The sequence below is a fragment of the Nycticebus coucang genome, chromosome 20 (genome assembly GCF_027406575.1).
Source record: "Nycticebus coucang isolate mNycCou1 chromosome 20, mNycCou1.pri, whole genome shotgun sequence".
NCBI lineage: Eukaryota > Metazoa > Chordata > Mammalia > Primates > Lorisidae > Nycticebus > Nycticebus coucang.
In genome coordinates this window covers 40,441,988-40,460,939 of record NC_069799.1, presented here as the reverse complement: position 1 = coordinate 40,460,939, position 18,952 = coordinate 40,441,988, and the positions used below count along the sequence as shown (strand labels likewise).

At 44.3% G+C, this 18,952-nt stretch overlaps 1 protein-coding gene across 3 annotated transcripts in view; it reads left to right on the top strand.

Moving 5' to 3' along the window:
- The window catches only part of CCNY (cyclin Y), a 231,397-nt gene that overhangs the window by 140,820 nt on the left and 71,625 nt on the right, over positions 1 to 18,952 (top strand). For all 3 annotated transcript variants that reach the window (XM_053572252.1, XM_053572254.1, XM_053572253.1), the window contains exons 2-3: positions 880 to 954; positions 16,682 to 16,716. In XM_053572252.1, coding sequence (XP_053428227.1) covers positions 880 to 954; positions 16,682 to 16,716 — 110 coding nt within the window. The remainder of the gene's footprint in view (positions 1 to 879; positions 955 to 16,681; positions 16,717 to 18,952) is intronic.

Below are 18,952 nucleotides of genomic sequence, written 5' to 3'. Positions count from 1 at the left end.
AGGACAGGGCAGCTGAAGGGGGTGGTCACACTGGAGAGCTGGAGCCTTGGGGCCCATCAGAAGCGGGCACAAGCTGCTGGACTCCAGCTATCATGACTGGGGTGTGGGCTGAGTGTTGGCAGATAGATGACCTGATTTCTCAAGAAAAGCTGAAAATAGGTGTGGTTGTGTGTGTGTGTGTGTATGTGAGAGAGAGATACATGTTTGAAATCTTTTGATTTTTATATATTGGCTTAAATTTAAAAAATAAAAAGTATGAATCAAACAAAACACACCTGTGGCCCAGATTAGGCCCCCAAATGGCTGATTTGCAGCTTTTGCTGTAAAAGATTTGCCTTTTCAGAAAATAACAGTCTTAATGAAGCAAAAGAGTATAGGGATGTGGATGCAGCCTAACCAGTTGAGATACCCTATTTTAATCACCTGTATCTGGGAAATAACCACTTTCTAACTGCAGAGCTCGGATGAGTCTGCTGTAACACCTAAGACTCCTTAATTGCCTGTGAAATTCTATCCATTTTGTAGTATCTTGGGTGCAGAGAAGCCTTTTTCTAAGGCAGTGGTTCTCAACCTTCGTAATGCTGCAGCCCTTTGATACAGTTCCTATGAGTTGGGACCCACAGGTTGAGAACTGCTGTTCTGAAGAAAGGGAAGTTTTTTTTTAGGCTAATAGATGATCCAAATTTCTAATTTTTATGTTTGACTTTCTCGAACTTCCAAATAGCAGCATTTTCAGTCTAACCAAATCTATTAACACTGTAACTGTAGGTTTCTAGAATCCTTGAATATATTTGCAATTTAAGGTTGGGAAAAAAGTTAATCTTTACTCTCTAGTTATCAGATGGTTTATTCATGTAATTTTTTTTTCTTCCTTTAAAGATTTGAACATGGAATTCAATCCTTCAGATCATCCTCGGGCCAGCACAATATTCCTCAGTAAATCTCAGACGGACGGTAGGTTCCTAATTTATGTTTCTTTTAAAAAAGAAAAAAAGGCTTATGTTGGTAATTGACTTTCCACTAGACTTGGCTTTCAGGGTAAACGAGAATCCCCTTGAGTGACCCCCAAGGATGCTGTTTAGTGGTGGTTCCCTTGGTTTTTTTCTTGTTTTGTAGTGAGTTATGTTTTTAGAATGCCCTATTTGAAGCAGTTGTCCTTATTTTGCCAGTTAGCTGTGTTCTACGTCTATTCTGTATGTTTCTACCCTAAGTCAGAAATGTTCCTTTTAAGAATTGATATTTGCATAATTTCTCAGAAGAACATATTTGTTAGTAAATAATATGCAAAAGAAAGCAAAATAAGACCCTCACATAAAAGCCCCACTAACTAACTATTGTTCACTGGAGCGCAGACTTTAACCTGTCTGCTGGGTGCAGGTGTTTTCTTTTTCACCACACTTTTAATAACCAGCTTTTTCTTAAAGATCCTGTGATCTTTGTGGTTCATCTAGGTTGTGAGGGATTTCTCCTCTTTTCAGCCCTAGGTGTATCTCACTTTTCCCTGGCCATTGGTTAGAGATAAGACGACACAGCAAATGTGCATCTTGTTAGCTGGATTCCTGTAGAAAAATGTGTCAGGAGAGGTCTGTAAATGCTGCCTTAGTGATTGGGGTGTTATTTTGAGATGCTCGAGTCCTACATAATTCTCTCTCTTGACTCCTGGCATACTGCTAAGCTCTTATTCAGAGAAGATCATAAATTGACTAGAAAACAAGCAGACATGTTTAAGACAGAGTTCATGTACACAAATTGATCACTCCTCAATAATTAACAATTTTGGCAAGGTGTAAAGCTGATGTTATATTGGTGTTATGTAATTAAGCAGGCTGCTAACTTGATTCGAAAGACTTTGGTACATTTATGGAAAAAGAAATGTTCTCCAAGGAAGAATAAATTACTGCAGATATCAAATACTTGTGAAGTAAGTTCAAATGTGTTATGTACAAAACACACCCCTCCTCCCCCCAGGAGAAGCAGGAAGCCCTTGGGAGGGGCAGGATGTTCCTAGGGAGGAAAGAGACCGAGAGGGTGAGGGGTGGGGGAACCTGGGGCCTCAGAGAGCCCAGAGTGTGGCCCTAATCCTAAAAGGATGTGTTCTGTGAAATTTGGATTCTGTTGAAAGGCCACATTCAAGGATCCAGAAGGCCACATCTGGCACCAAGGCCGCAGGTCCCCACCCCAGACGGGATTGCACCAGACATGGTTTAGGGAATTCTGTCTTCCCCTTCACCTTAACTCTAAATGTCACTCCCTTTCCTTTTCTGGAATATCAGGACATCAGTCACTCTGACCACCTTGTTGGCTCTGGTTTCTCCTTAAATGTTCAGTTTTTCTACCCAACATATGAATAGACTTGAGTCTCACAGATGGGAAATAAGAAAAGGGAGAAAAACCAGCGCCTCCCCAGGGGTCCTCTCTGCTCCTCTGTGGGGGCTTCTGCACCAGCACTGCCTTCTCTGCTCTCTCTCCCACTGGGGCCGTCCTCTCACCTGCCCCCTGTGGTGCACGCTGGTGGGACGCTTTCCCTTTCCTGATCTTGCCTACAGTCATGGACTATCCCACATTTCTTAGAACTCCTTGGCTTTTGGCTTCTTATTTTCAAACAGGCTAATTTGCTAAAAATATGTGCATCTAGTGAACAATTGCTTTATAAATAATTAAATAGACTTTTAAAATAGTTAGATTTGGTAATTTCAATGAATTCTTTGGTGATATGATTATCGGAGAATTGGCTATTTAGTGAATTGGCTTTTGGCAAATTGGTCCTGAGAAATCCTGCCTTTACATAAGCTCCATCCACACACTGTAATAAACTCCTCCTCTATCCATCCCTGTAATATGCTGTCTCCCAGTCTGTTCTTTACCCTCCCAGCTTTGATGTCAGCTATCTTTTTTTTTTTTGGTAGAGACAGAGTCTCATTTTATTGCCCTCTGTAGAGCCCCGTGGCGTTACACAGCTCACAGCAACCTCCAACTCCTGGGCTTAGGCGATTCTCTTGCCTCAGCCTCCCGAGTAGTTGGGACTACAGGCACTCACCACAACCCCAGGCTGTTTTTTTGTTGCAGTTTGGCCGGGGCTGGGTTTGAACCCGCCACCTTCGGCATATGGGGCCAGCGCCCTACCCAGTGAGCCACAGGCGCCACCCCATGTCAGCTATCTTGTCTAACTAGATTTTTCTCTGTACTCTTCAAAACGCAAGTATCCAGCTGCCTGCTGGACTTGGTTTCAGTGAAGGCTGTATAGGTTCCTCTAACTCAAGCTGCTTTCAGGCAGAGCTCAGGAACTCCAGGTAACTTTCTGCATTTCCTATCCTGCTGGGGTCCCAAGCCAGGTGAGGTTTTGAATTTTCCTCTGCTCTTTGCTCCTCTCAATTCCTACAGCCAGGCAGGGCTGCTGGGGCACTCTGTGCACTGGCTTGGGAGAGCTGATGATGCACATTTCATCTCAACTCCAGGTTCAGTGACCTTATGCTGGGGTATGTGGCACAAAGGACAATACCAGCCCCACTGGCTGAAAGAAGGAAAAATGACAATGGCAGGAAACATTCCTGATTGGATTGTGAAAATGCTTCACTTGGAAAAGTATCTCCATTGCAAGACTCCTGCTCTTCTAAGAGTACTAGAGCCGTTCACAAATGTGGGTCCTACCCACCCTAATTTTTTTTAATTGGACATGATTGCAAGAGGGACTTTACCTAACACTTGCAATCAGTGTAACCTGGCTTACTGTACCCTCAATGAATCCCCAACAATAAAAAAAAAAAAAAGAAATGTTGTAGTCTGAGACAGTAAGGCTCAGGGTACCTGTTTGATTTTCTTCTCTTTTGAGGCCGATAAGCTCTTCTTCCAGGTGGGTGCCCTCTGACCGTAGTTCAGGCTAGGTCTTTGGGTAGGGGGCTGTTGTTATGGTGATGTTGGTCATGTTAGGGCAGCTGCTGCTTGGGACCACAGCCTTGGGGCATTTCACCTTTGCAGGTCTCTGTCCTCTCAGACCATTCCTCCCCCCCCCCCTTCTCCAGCTTTGAGAGTCTGACAGGCTCTTGGCCATGCACACACCTGCTATGGTGGAACCAGCAGTAAGTCTTTGGTTTCTCAATTGCTAAATTCCCTTTCCCTCTGTATATCAAAGAGAGTCATGCTGAACTTGGAATCTTCTCATTGTTCAACAGGAAACTGGAAACTCCAACAGAACTGAATGGTAAAAGAGTGCTTGCTCCTTAGATCCCTCCAGGGGCGGAGGGTAGGCCTGTTTTATACAAAGCCAGAGTAACTTCTATCTCATTTTTTCTCACAAATGAGATGCCATTCAAGGAAGAAGGGACCAAGGGTTCCTCCTGGGGGTGGAGGAAATAGCTAAGTGGGAGAGAAGTTAGATGCCTAGTCCTGCCTTGGCTTTTCATGCTATCGTTTTACTTGTGGGGAAGAATTATAGTTCCTGGTTTCTTTTGCTTTTCTATGCCTATTCATTGTTTTCAAAAATGTGAGAGTCTAGTCTTCAGAATTAAGAAAAAACAGCCAACCTGCATCTTTTTTCTTTTAGTTAGTGTGGTTTTTAGAGGTTCCTTGTCTTAACAAAGAGTTTGGACAAAAATACAATCCTGTGTGTGTTTGTGTGTATATAATCTGTGTTTCCCAGAAATATCTTGAAATAATTAGAGGAATAAAAACTATTTGTCCCTTGAGAAGCTTGAAACCAAAGTAGAAACATTAAATTTCAGAAATAAAAAATATGAGCCATGGTTTACTTTTTTGAGAATCCCACTCTGTCACCCTGGGTAGAGTGCCATGGAGTTGTAGCTCACAGTAACCTCAAACTCATAGGCTCAAGGGGTCCGCTTGCCTCAGTTTTTCAGTTTTTACTAGAGATGGGGTCTCTCTCTTGCTCAGCCTGGTCTTGAACTCCTGAGCTCAAGCAGTCCACCCATCTCAGCCTCCCAGAGTACTAGGATTATAGGTATGAGCCACCACTCCCAGCCAGAGCTATTGTTTTCTTTGCAGATCCTTTTAGAAATACTGAAACGAAATGTTTTGTGGCTGTCCTCTGTTTGGGCTCAGGTTTTTGTTCCTGGGCCGTGTTGAACTTTTTGTATCACAAGGGGAGCAGTCCTTACACTGCAGGTCTCTTCTCTGAGGGAACTCCTGGGCCTTCCCGTCTTAACCTCACCTATGTTTCCTCAGCTGTGCATCACCTATAAGGGTGCTGGGTACCAGGACGCCCCTTTTCTGGCTGTCTCTCAGGTACCCTGTGGGTCTTCCCAGGGTTTGCCACACGCCATAAGGAAGACTTCTGCAGTTAGATGCTGAAGTATCCACAGGAAACTGAGTTCACACCAGTGATTTTCCTACTATTTTCTCTTTGCTTATGTACCATGGAAAATAATTTTGAAAAACTGTGGATTCTCTCAAGCATTTTTATGTTGGCCTTACCATTTTTTAGCTCATCAAAGGATATATAATTTCTGGTATGTTGCAAACATTGATATTTTAAAATAAAATCTGTCCATTTTTAAAAAATGAAATTTTAGTGTCAAAGTGATGTGATACCCACCATCATTCATTTAAAGATACTGAGCATGCTCTTCTTTATCAGTTGGAAGTTTTCTGTCACTCCTTTTTCATCTTGAACTTGTATTTCCTTTCTGTTTTCTCCATAGAATAATGTGATATATTTTGATTTCTGAAAGTCAGTTGTTACTTTATCATGTTTATGTAAGAATATGGACCTGAACTCAACTTTCATTTCTGGTGATTTTAAGTCTCACAATATTGAAATTTAGTTCTAGATTGAGGTATTATTATTATCATCATTAGTCCTCAAATGATCAAAACAGTACAGACATGTTAAAAATTTAAACAATAATTATTAAAAAGAAAAGTGAAACATTTTTTGGGGAAAACATTTTTTACTGGGATGCTTCTGTGGTTGAATATTATTCCTCTAATGTTCATTTTTATAGATGTAAGTGCTGAGGAACTTCGTTCATGTACATAAATTAAACAAGTTTTGTTGTAATAACTACAAATTCTTTCTATTCCATAGGTTTTTTTGTGTTAAAAAAATCTCCTGACACATTTGTCATCCAAAATAATGCCTAATAATCAGCTACATTTCAATTTCGTTCTTCAGTTTTATTGACAGGAAGTAAGGAATTGGAATTGGTTAGATTTGCGAAAGATTTACTCACCTGTGGGAGTTACGGCTTTGGAGAAACAATCTCTAGTTCATCTCAGAACACCTTCCCTGATTCCCTGGCTGCCGGTAGCCTGCACCCACCTATGTGGAAACAGGGGCCTTAGCCGGATTGTTAGATTATCCCACATCTTCTTCAGGTTTGCGTCTCTGTGACATGCCCAATGCCGAGCCCATAGAAGAGACTTAAATGTATGTTGGATGGAAGAATTCCCACCTGTTCTTTTCCTCTGAACTAATGTTTTCAACTTCTCTTTTGATTTAAATATTTTTGTCCCCCTGCTGCATGTCCTTCATGTGACCTTGTTGGCACATTCAGGCACCACTGTCAATCCAGTCAGTCCTGCCACTCTAACTTTTTGTCAGAAGGAGTTTGATGTCATCTTCTTCTATCCATGTAGCATGTTTATATGCTCGCCTGTGACCGCCGTGACTCTTGTGAGCGTAAATGGCCACACAGGTGCAGGGAAGCTCCCACCGGCTTGCAGCCTTCCTGCTCCTCCCTGAGCTCCTTTGCTCGGCTCCTCCGGCCTTTCCCTCAGAGCCTGTGTCTTTGATGGGTTCTAACAGCTGAGGAAGCCAGTCCAGAACCCAAAGTCCTCCTGTGTCCCATGGAGACATGTTCACTGGACAGGGACGAGTTCAGACTGGGTAGCGGGGCATGGGACCTGGTTAAAGGCAGCTGCCACCACCCCAGCGGCTGCTTGTCCTCCTCTCTGATGCTTGGCTTGGTGCTGGTCCCAGGTTAGTCTGCCTGCCTTTCTCTGGGAAGCTGCAGAAGGTGGCGGGGGAAACCCCTGTCTTATACCTCAGTCGTGAACCCCTGGTTTGAAGCCCATTCGTTGCTCTTGTCCAGCCCTGAGTTACCTGTGCTAAAATCATTTTGAGAAGAAAATTTCAAAGACTACTGCCTTACCTTGTCTTTCACGCTGGTGTTGGTGGGAGGAGGGTAAATGTTGAAAAATTTGAGTAGTCAAGAGTGAAGATAGGTGCGTTCATCTGTGCTGAGCTGCCTATGACTGTCTCTAGCCTGTGGCCAGCTCCAGCTTGTAGGGGACCATCCTGCATCCTCCAGTTTGGTAACCAGGGCTCTAGCACTGAGGCTTGCCTTAGGCCCTTTTCTGCAGTGAGTTAGATTTATAGTCACACGATCTCCTGGGTGATAATTTCCTATAAATTAGCAACGATTATACCTGTCTTGTCAAAAGATTGTCCTAAAGCAGCAGGGTGATATCCTGGACACAAAGCAGGCACTGACCAGTGTCTGCTCTTGTTACCTCCAAGAGCAGGTCTTTGGGTCCCTCAGTGCTGTCACTGGGGATTCCCCCGAGCCCTTCTGTTCCAGGGTCCCGACAAGGAGGAGCTGCCCCAATCCTGGCACCACGCGCACACTGCCTGGTAGACGGTCCTGTGTGGATCAGCATATCCAGATCAGAAGTCAGCATCTTTGCTTCCCTGCCAGCTTCCTCTCCTTTTACCTGACTGAGTCCCCAGCCAGCAGCCCCGGAGGCCTGCAGTCAGTGTGTCGCCTCCGCCTCCCTCACCTGGCTGTGCTGAGGCTCTTTTGCAGCCTTCCTGCCCCACTCCTGGCCTTTATTGCTTGCCCCCCAGCTAGCTGCTAGGGGAGCTTCCTGCCGGGCCTCTCCTCAGCACAGGGACAGTGTACCCCACACGTACACACACCCCTTTCCACCCATCCCTTTGGCCTCTCTCCCCAGAGGTCCTGAAAGGCACCCTGCCCTCTGCCCACCCAATGGCTGTCTTGCGGGAAAAGCTGCCCTGCTTCCCCACATTCTGTTGGTTCTGATAGGCACCTTTCCCCAACTGTACATCTCTGAAGTCAGGACAATTGATGACTTGCCAAAAGTTAATTGGCAGCATTTTTTTTCTTCCTTAGTGGCACATAGAATAATGGTGCACCAGGAGACAGTGGCTTTAAATTCAGGGCCGTTTGTATGTGCCTCCCTAGTACTGGTTACGAGGTGATTATTTTTATGGTCTGTAAATAAGGAAACTGTGTGTGTTTTTATCCTAGATTGCGCATTGCTTCAGGGTGAGGACTATGCCTTTGTTTTTCAGTCTCTCTTCCAAGCACAGTGATTAGTACATAGAAGAAAGTGACAGTACCAGTGGAAGGACCAGGCAGTGAAGGCATGAAGGGAGGTCATTGTGACCTGTCCTTGGCGGATGTGCCGAGGCACTGTGACAGTTGACAGTCTTCACTGATTGGCAGCTTTCTTTTTGTGCTGCAACTTCACTTTCATCTATCTTCCCTAACCTTATTAAAAAAGGACACATCCATTATGTGGGGTCAGAGGATGTAGGTTTTTTAGGCTCAGTGGTGTATTTGGGCTTCCCTTTTTCAGGTCTGAACTTGACATGACCCTCCCACCCCCAGGCCTACCCTCCTTCTGCAGTCATCCCTGGAGGTACACGAGGTAGGGGTGCACGCAGGGTCTCATGGCCAGGCCCTGCCCTGTAAGTCAAAGGTACCGGAGAATCCTTTTGGGATGCTGTGTCCTGTCTTCCTTGGGAGGATCATTCCACTGCAGTGTCTGAGCTCTCAGTCCTTCCAGTGTGGAGAAAGCTGCTGGCACAGGACAAATGCTGGTGAAATCAATTAGACTCAGGATGTCAGCCTTTCTCAGTATGCTTTTACCTTATCCTCTCTCCTGACCTATGCTGTCCTCAGATTCAGAAATCAGAAAATTGCTCAGTGAGCGCAGATCCGGAACAGAGCGCAGTTCCAGTGGTAACTCCCCTCCCCACCCCCTGCCCCGACTGGGGGGACTTGATGCTCTCTCCCCATAGGCTTGTTCTGATGTGAGACAGTAGCTTTGGCCTGCTGGTAACATAAGGTCTCTCTAACTCTCCTTTTTAAAACTCTGAGCGCCTTCAGTCCCCCTTCAGTTAGCACAGACTATCACCCTCTCGGCACTTCTCACAGCTTATCATGTCTTACGTGCTCTATGTTTTTGGTCACCTCCCCCGTGACATCTTGGAAGGCAGCTGAGTTTTGTTCATAATCTGACTTGATATCATGCAAGAACAGTTGACATCTTGGAGAGCTTTCCTGGAGATAGTGATTCTCTGGAATCAAACTGAGCTGAAGGCTTAGATCCATCTCTGTCTATATGATCTTTGTGCATATGATTCATATGATCTTCCTGAATCTCAATTTTTGTCTGTAAAATGGAATGAGTACTTTGCAAGATTGTCAGGAGGACTGAACGTGTGATCTGTTGAAGTGCTGAACCCGGTACCTAGGACAGCAGAAGTCCTCAGTAAATGCAGTCTTTTCCTCTAGACTGTAGATTTTCATTTGCCCAGTGGATTAGTTTCTTCCCTGACCTAGGTCTCTGCCATCTTCTTATCTTGTCTTAGATTCAGAATCATCCTCTGTGTCGACTGCAGCACTGCACAGCAGAACGTTGTCTGACGAGGAGGAGGGGGGAGGGTGGTTACCAAGCCGTATCTGGGCTCTGCTGACCCAGGTCCATCCTTTCCTGCCTGTGTTTCCTTGATACAGGTAGATCAATCTTGGACCCTCCGAGTTGCTTCCACACCCCTTGAAAGGAAACTAGGAAGAGGGCAGGTTTAAAATGATACCAACATTTCACAGCAACCTTTATGACAGTGTACACAGCGCTTCGAATCTTTCCTAAAAATATATCAGATAACTTCACCTCTACCTTGTGCCAGGACAGATGTCTGTTGGATTGACTAATGATAGATTGGATGTAGTGAGTATAATCATAAACACCAAGTAACAATACAATGAATGCTTAGTGTCAGAATGGGGAAGGGGCATGTAAGTTTATAAAAAAGCAATGGAAGAAATTACCTAAAAATGAAAACTCTAAGTATATCTTTAAAAATGAAATCATCACATAGGGAAAATGTCAGAATACATTATGAAAAAGGATCAATACCTTTATGTATTAAAGAATTACTATACAACCAATTAAAAATGTTTATGCGCCAATAGAAAAATGGGCCTATTTCCATTGGTATGTTTATGTGTGAGTACATGTGTATTTGCACATATTTATGTACATTCATATGCAAAGGTACACATAATACTTGTTATGTCTGTGTAAGTATGCACAGAGAAAAGGTTTTGAGGAAACATACCAAAATATTAATAGTGGTTATCTCTAGGTTGTTGGATTATACAGGTTGGGCATCTCAAATCTCACAATCCAAAATGCTTTCAAAACTGTAAATTTTTGAGTACTCATATGGTGTTCAAAAGAAATACTCTTTGGAAGTTTTTCTTTTTGGACAGTCTCACTCTGTCGGCCTTGGTAGAGTGGTGTGACAATATCATAGCTCACAGCAACCTCAGACTCTTGGGGTCAAGTGATCTTCCTGCCTCAGCCTCCCAAGTAGCTGGGAGTATAGGCATGCATCACCACACCCAGCTAGTTTTTCTATGTTTTTTAGTAGAGATGGGGTCTCAGTCTTGCTCAAGTGATCCTCCTTCTCAGCCTCCCAGAGTGCTAGGATTACAGCCACTGCAGCAGGCTCCTTGGAGCATTTTGGATTTCAGATTTTTTGATTTGGGATGCTCAAATAATGCAAATATTCCACAATTGGAAAAAATGCCCATATCTGAAAACTCTTCTGGACCTAAGCATTTTGGATAAGGGATATTCAGTATATATATATATATACACACACACACACACACTTTTAACTATATCTCTATATTTTCCCAGTTTTAATTCTTATTTGTAATTATATATTCTTTTTTTTTTTTTTTTTTATTTTTGTAGAGACAGAGTCTCACTGTACCGCCCTCGGGTAGAGTGCCGTGGCGTCACACGCTCACAGCAACCTCTTAACTCTTGGGCTTACACGATTCTCTTGCCTCAGCCTCCCGAGCAGCTGGGACTACAGGCGCCCGCCACAACGCCCGGCTATTTTTTGGTTGCAGTTTGGCCGGGGCTGGGTTTGAACCCGCCACCCTCGGCATATGGGGCTGGCGCCCTACTCACTGAGCCACAGGCGCCGCCCTAATTATATATTCTTTATACTGGGGTACTTTCCACTTTTTCTGCAACAAGCATACATTTCTTTTATAATCAGAAAAAAACTTTTGAAAGCATCTCAGTTGCATTTCTTTGCTTCAGAAGAAATCCTTTAGCTCTAGGTACTCTCTGAGGGAAACAGAAATCATGTAAGTTAGTCAGTAGCTGAGACGGATATTTGTTCTTCCAACAGTGTTCTTCCTGCAGCTGCCTCCTACTTTCACCCTTGGAATTTTCTCCTGTTCATGACTGAGTCTGTCCTAGACATCTTTGAAATTTTTGTTTTTTCATTTTTGTTTCATCTGCCTTGCTTAGATTTCAATTTGCATGTGCCAAATGTTCCTGTTCCTTTGTGCCCATATTTAGAAATAAACACAGGTCCAGGACAGCTGAGAGCAGGCCGGAGGTCTAGGAAGAAGCTCCCTCTCTGCAGCACAGAGGTGCACTGTGGGGGGAAGTTACCTCACCAGGATGCCTTATTCTGGGTTCCAGAGCATGCAGGAACCTCTTTAATGTTTGAGACACACCTTCCTGTCAGGTCAGGAGCTCAGCAAGGCAGGAGCCCCTGAGTGCACTCCAAACAGGGTCTTCGCAGTTGTGAATTAAATGAATGATAGAATTCACTGAGTCAATGAAAGCTGTAGGAGTTGTGTGGTTAATTTCAAATTTTATTAAAAGAAAATCAATATCGAACTTTTAATTGTCCAAAGCCTGATTTATGCTACCTACAGGAAAACAGAAAGAAATAAAACCTTTACTTTTGAATTAGATTTTTGTGGTTTACATTGGCACTGCAATCTCAGCAATCAATTCTACATCTCCAAACAAAACTCTAATTCTGCTTTACAGTTGATACATGCCACTTGTGTGGCCTGCCAGTCTATCACATCCGGAGTAAATAATCAGCTAAGTACTTCTTCTTTGTAGAATAGCTCTGTTCATGTCATATTCTTAACCGTCATTCTGTTTTGAAATGGGACTCATTCCATGCAGATTCCGGGAGAGCCCTGCACATCATGCTGATGCTCTCAGAGAGTGGGTGGGAGGGAGGAGGGAGCCCAGCAGACCTTCTTTCCCTCCTTCCCCTGTCCAGGGAAGCCTAGGCTGCCTCCCCAGTTTCAAAAGAAGGATGTTGGATCAGATGGTCTCTTAGGACCTCCTTAGTTCTACATCCTATGGCTTTGTAGGGGCTGACACTTGCCATTGGAAGGTCTACCTTAGAAATGGAAGAGGAGAAACCAAGGAAAAACTTTAAATGCCTATCTGTAAAAGGGGTTTAGCTGAAATTGCATTTAGATTGTTAACAAATCCTCATTAATAATTAGATTTTTCCAGAAAGTTGTATTAGAGTCAAGAGGTGGGCTGTTTGGCTCACACCTATAATCCTAGCACTTTGGGAGGCCAAGGTGTAAGGATCACTTGAGGCCAAGAGTTTTAGACCAGCCTGGGGGACACATAGCAAGACCCCTTCTCCACAAAAATTAAAAAATTACCCAGGCATGGTGACCCCTCCCAGCTACTCAGGAGGTTGAGGCAGAAGGATGTCTTGAGCCCAAGAGTTTGAGGCCGTAGTGAGCTAGGGTTGTGCCACTGCACTCCAGCACTATGTATCTAAAGAAAAGAAAACAAATCAAAAAAGGAGTAAAGACGTTTTTTTCTGTGGTATGTGGCAAGTGAGTGTCGCATAGCAACTTAAGTGGAATTCTGTTTGTACCTCAGATTGCAAATGCTGTTCTTTGCTCTTCGTTCTACATTTTATCTGGAGAAGACTTTTAATGCCAGAAGTAGTGTTTTTGCTGATACCAGATGGCTTATTTATTTATTTGCAATTTTTGGGCAGGGCCAGGTTTGAACCCACCGCCTCCATTATATGAGGCTGGTGCCCTACTCCTTTGAGCCACAGGCGCCGCTCTAGATGGCTTACTTTTAAAGTCTTTAATACATTTTCTGTTTAAGTCATTGTGATGTGTCACAATAGCCAGTTAAAAATCCTTTTAACAAACTGTCATAGACTGGATCAAAGTAGATCACTATTATTCTCCTCCCAGGAATGATAAGATTTGTGGCTCACGTCAATTTACTGCCTGTTTTTCCTACCAAAGCAAAATATGAGTATTAGTTTGCTTAATTATGTAGGAATTCAGAAAACTCCAGAGATTTTGATTGATATGTTACTAGTAACCAGAAATATTGAAATTTGAAAAATCATTAAAGCCACTCATTAGAATGAGTTGGCATAGTACCAACATAAAACAAAATAGCTAAAGCGTTTTGAATTTCACAATTAGCCTCAGTAGTTTCAAATTAAAGGCAGATCTGGATTTGGGTAATTTTATTAGATTTTTTTGGCAGTGCACTACTGTAAGAGATTTTGCATAGTTTATTATTCCCCCCCTGGTAATGTCTTAGTCCTGTTCCAAATCGCCTAGGGGGAAGGGCGTCTCAGAAACCTCCCAAGGAGCAGTAGATCTGAGCGCTAAAGGCCGTCAGGACTGATACCCTGCCCTACCTGGTGCTTCTCCGCGGGGCAGCTGTGTGGGGGCCCTCAGGACCACCCCCAGGTTTGGTGATTTAGGACGGGAATCATAGGACCCCAAGTATAGCCATACCCAGAGCTCTAGCTTAGTACGATGAAAGGACACAAAGCAGTGGCAGTACAAGGCAAAGATGGAAGGGGCGAGTGCCCGCGGAAGCCTGGGGCAGCCTTCATGATCACAGGCCACTCTCTACGTCCCAGTTGTGGGTGTGTCGTGAAAACATCACGACATGTTGTCAGCCAGGGAAGGTGGTTGATAGAGACCCAACACCCGAGGTTTTTTATCTAGGGCCTCTGCCTGGTAGGTCCTGAAATTCTAGACTCCCAGAAGGAGAGCAGGTGTTCTCATAGAATAGTTCCCATACAGTCTCATAGATTGTATTGTCTGTGCAGACAGTTTAGGGACCGTGAGCCACTCTTACCAGTTAGGAAGTGGTGGCGGCTCTCCCAAATCCAAGCTCCCAGATACCAGCAGTGAGCCTGCCTTGCAAAGATGGCAGCCAGGTGTGCCGTTAGCTCTTTCCAGCGCAGCAGGAGATGTACCCCAGGCCTGAGTTCTCGTACCTTCCTTCAGTGAAAGCAGTAGCAGTGGTGAGCTGGGACCTTGAGTGTGTTTCAACCCCAGATTCCCAAGAGAGAGAATCAGTCCCTCCATCCAGATCCAAGGCAGTATGGTCAAGTTGGTCACCTAGTCCAAACATGGCTATCAGGAATTCTTCCTAGGGACAGATGGTGGTTTTAGGGGTTCACAAGTCTCTCCAAAGGGAAATGAGGCATAGATGTGCCTGTGTGGGAAGGCCTCTCAGGTACGGTGCAGACTGCATCTTGCCAGAGGCCCCCTCAGGAGGGCTGTTTACAAAACCCTACAGGGAAGGGGCATTTGCTCTGGGGGCTGGGAGCTCTGAGTTTCAGATCGGATTCAGTAGGCCCAGTCCTTCTGAAGGAAACAGAACAGCATGTAGGTGTTCATTTATGTAAAAGCAGTGAATGCCTAAGAGAGTCTGCAGTGGATTTGGGCAATGAATACCTAAGAGAGTCTGCAATGAATTTGGGCAACTTACCCTTCTGCGTTTTGTCACAATCCTAGTAAACTTTTGTTTTTTACTACTATAATTGCAACCAGTTGGAGTTCATGGAATGGTCAGATTTCTCCCCAAGGTTGATCCTTATAGGTGATGTAAAGAATAGCGTACATTTTAACAGTGTTCCCATTTGTATACTCTTGGTTTTGTCATTGTTGTTTTAAAGCTCTCTTGGTAAACCTTTCAGGGTTATATATTTCAGCCCACTCTTCTATGTTTGAATAATTCTGTATTCAGACTATAATAACCTAGTAGCATTAAATTCTGTATTTCCCAGCTACCAACAGTGAGCCTGCCTTGCAAAGATGGCAGCCAGGTGTGCTGTTGAGACACAACCTCCTCCAGTGTGAGACACAACCTCCTTAGACAGTTCTGATTTCTTACATGTAAGAAGCTCTACTATTTCTTGGGGCGTGGATGTCTTTCATCTGTTGGAGGCAGGGGCTGTTCTGAGCTGTCAGGGTGGTTCTTCCCTTTTGTTCTGGTCCACACAAGGATGCTCGTGTGGAGTCAAACATAGCCCATCACTGCCAGCAGTGCACTTGCGCTCTGCTGGCCTGGCCTCAGGCGTGGCCAGGGCCCCTACCACTCTGCATGTGGCACTTGCCTTTTGTCCTGTGGCAGGAGCAGGCTAGTAGCACCTGCTTACAGGCCCATCTGATGGCACCTTGTACCTGTCAGTCTCTCTCTCTTAATGGCACCCAGCAGTTGCCTCAGACTAATGCTTACTCTTGTATTTCAGCTATCTGAGATAGCAAAGGGGAAAGCAGATATCCCAGAGAGGGTAGGTCTTCTATGGAAAAGAGAAATGCTTCCCTATGAATCTAAGAACAACATACCAACATCAGGGAAACAATTCCTAAGGCGCTCCAGTAGATCAGCTGGAGGGCTTTTGACATCTGTAGGGAGTCTGTTTTGTGGGGTGTGGACCTCAGGGAAAAACCCTCTTCAGAGGATAAGCTGGATTTGCATACTGTCTTTTAGGGTGCCCGATGCAGCATTATTGATTTCCTATGATGTCATCTCCTTGAAGGAAACCTGTTCTTTATGTCCTCTATAGAAATTACTCAATAAATGTGTCACACCCACAAAATAGAGTCTCCAGGAAAGAAAATGCAGAATTTAATGCTACTAGGTTGTTACAGTCTCCTTAGGTTCCCTGATACCCTTCTGCCTCTCTCGGGCTGGGGGCCGTGTGGCCGGGCTGCTCAGTGCCGGCCACACCTGGAGACAGCAGTGTGAGACACAACCTCCACTTAGCGCAGTAGTGATCGTGGTGAGCTCTGTCAGCCTCCCTGGGCACGAGGCAGGGAGGTGCTCCAAGAGGTTCCAGGGGCCTCCTGGATAAATACCCCAAAAGTTTAGGCCACTACCCAGCACAAAACGCAGCTTATTTCTGTGATAAGTAACACTTTGATGCACAGCATCTTCCTGTATCTCAGTGCTGTTAGTTGTTTATTTCCCCTGTATACTGTGAACGTTTATGGGTCTGATTAGATTAGAAATAGTTTTATTAATCATATTAAAGTAATGGGTGCATGTGTATTTTTGAGATTTCCTAATTAATCTTATTCAGTTAATGGAATCTGCCCCTTAATTGCTTTCAGCTGCAGTTATTTTGTTGGGTGCTGTTGTTTAAGTGCATGTATATTTCCCACTATTAGCCAACATCAGATCTGCATTCATGCAGGCCCCCTATTCTTAAATTTGATAAATAAACAACTGGGAACACTGGTTGGTGGAAGGATGGGACCATGACACAGAGGCCCCATCCTCAGCAACCTGCAAAGGGTTGGGATGCAGGCGTGTAACATTTCTGTTGCATCTTTTGTTTTCACAGTGAGAGAAAAGCGCAAGAGTCTCTTCATTAACCATGTAAGTGAAGCTGTCTCCCTGTGTTTTTCATGATGACTGTACAGTGTAAAGAGCTTAAATAACTGTGTCTGTGATGGATGAAGATGGTTCGTGTATTCTGTTGATACTTGGAAGAACATGAAGAATGTTGCAATGTATTCCACATAGTTTGGTTTATAATTGGACAGACACCACTTGGTATTTATCCACTGTCCCAGATGTTTTCCCAGAAGCCCCAGGCTGCTGTTGTTCATGGGAGGATGTGTGTGAACAATGCCACAACAAGCCCACCCAGCAGGTCCAAATGAAAGCCACTTCTTTTTAATTTCTAATCCTTTCCTTCCTCTCCCTTCACCTGAAGTTACTTTTTTCTTTTAGCTTAGTTCCATTTGAATGAACACATGTTGTTTCCCATAAGGCTGTCTGCCTCCACACTCTCTCCCCTCCCCAGTTGTTGTCTGGGGTCCAGTAGAGACGGCATGTTCTTTAGTTTCTCTAAGAAAGAGGATAAACTTGATAACACTTTAATTTTAAAAGGAGTTTTACAAATTCCCATCTGGTGGGTTGGCCGCGCTGAGCCATACCTCCCATCCCTGGGGGCCAGGTGCGAGATGCTCCATTGAGATGCTTTATTCTTTTTCCTTGAGCAGCAGGTGCAGCTGGCTGGCTCCAGCCCCCACTCTGAACCCCATGGCAAACCCTGGTGGCAAGTTACAGCCACCCCTCCTTCTCTTTCTAAATACATGCCCCTTTTCTTTAGGAAAGAAAACTATCTCTAAGAGGCATGGAATAATGAAGTAGGCACATTTTCAAAATAAGTATGCTATAAATCCTCATATACTGAAAACAGGAATAATGTATTTGACCATACAAAGGTCTTTCTCAGAATTTTTAGACTGCTTATAAATATCTCTGATCTTAAAGTACTTGGCCCTAAAGCTGTATGTTAAAGAAACTTAAGGCTTTAATATTGTATTCCTTGCACTTTGAAAATTTGGACAAAATGCAGCTGGTAAAGATTTGTAAGTGGAGCCCACACATTCAAGGGGCACCAGGCTCAGTCCGTAGAAGATTGGCGATGTTTCTGTGGTCAGTGTCGGTATCTTACAGGGCAATTTTTTTTTTTTTTTGGTCACCTTCACCTCCAGCTCTTGGGCTTAGGTGATTCTCTTGCCTCAGCCTCCCAAGTAGCTGGGACTACAAGCACCTGCCACAACACCTGGCTATTTTTTTGTTGCAAAAAAACCGAAAACCGGAGCCGGTTTTGAACCCACCACCCTCATTTGGGGCTAGTGCCCTACTCATTGAGCTATGGGCACTGCCCAACATGGCAGTTTTTTATAGGACAGTTGTGGGACTAATTTCTATCAGATTCTTAGAACAATTCATGATTTCTCCCCTGACTGCTTTATTTGAAGCATTAGTCTAAAGTATCTGTGCAATTACAACTGTGAGGAAAATATGAAAATGGTCTTATTTTCTTTTCTTTGAAGGCAGCGTATACTGGATATAGAAACTTGAGTGATTGAAACTAATTACCTAAATCTTTGCTTCCATTTCTTTGCCTTCCGGGTGCCCTTGAACACTTTCCCACTCATTACATGTATGCCAGGGAGCTTGCAGGGGAGAGGGAAGAGCCAAAGCCACAGCCAAGCCATCTTCAGTCTGTTGCAGCTCTGTTGAAGGCGTGTTAAACAGAGGGGCATAGGAGTTGGATTGTTCATGCCACAACAGTCCAACTCCTATGCCCCTGTGTTCTGACTGTGGCTGAGAAAGGGTGTGCCCTTATGGTCCCAACCTGTACAGCTATTTCTACATGTTCCCCACTTAACCTCACACTTTGTGTCCTTCAAAGTCCTGGCACGTGCCACATGCTGAGTACACATCTGTGGGACCTGCCACATGGATTAGAAGGGCAGGCTGTGTGTTCCAGTAACAGCCCAGCCTTCAGTCCTCTGTAAAACGTCATCTCACCCGAACAGTTAAATCACACAGTTGTTGATATCTACTCAAATGCACCTGTTCCTATGTAAAAGCAATCTCTGCACTAAGTGTCTCACGGAACAGATGACCCTGTAACAAACAGCATGGCCCTCCAAACTGTGACAGACCTAAACGAGTGCATCAGTCCTGCCCACGCTGGGAAAAGCTGTTGGAGTGTGCCAGTCCGACCAGCTGAAATCTAATTTGACTAAATTACCTGCAGACTCATTTAGGCTAATAAATCAACCGTGCTTTTCAGGTTTTGAGACTTGGG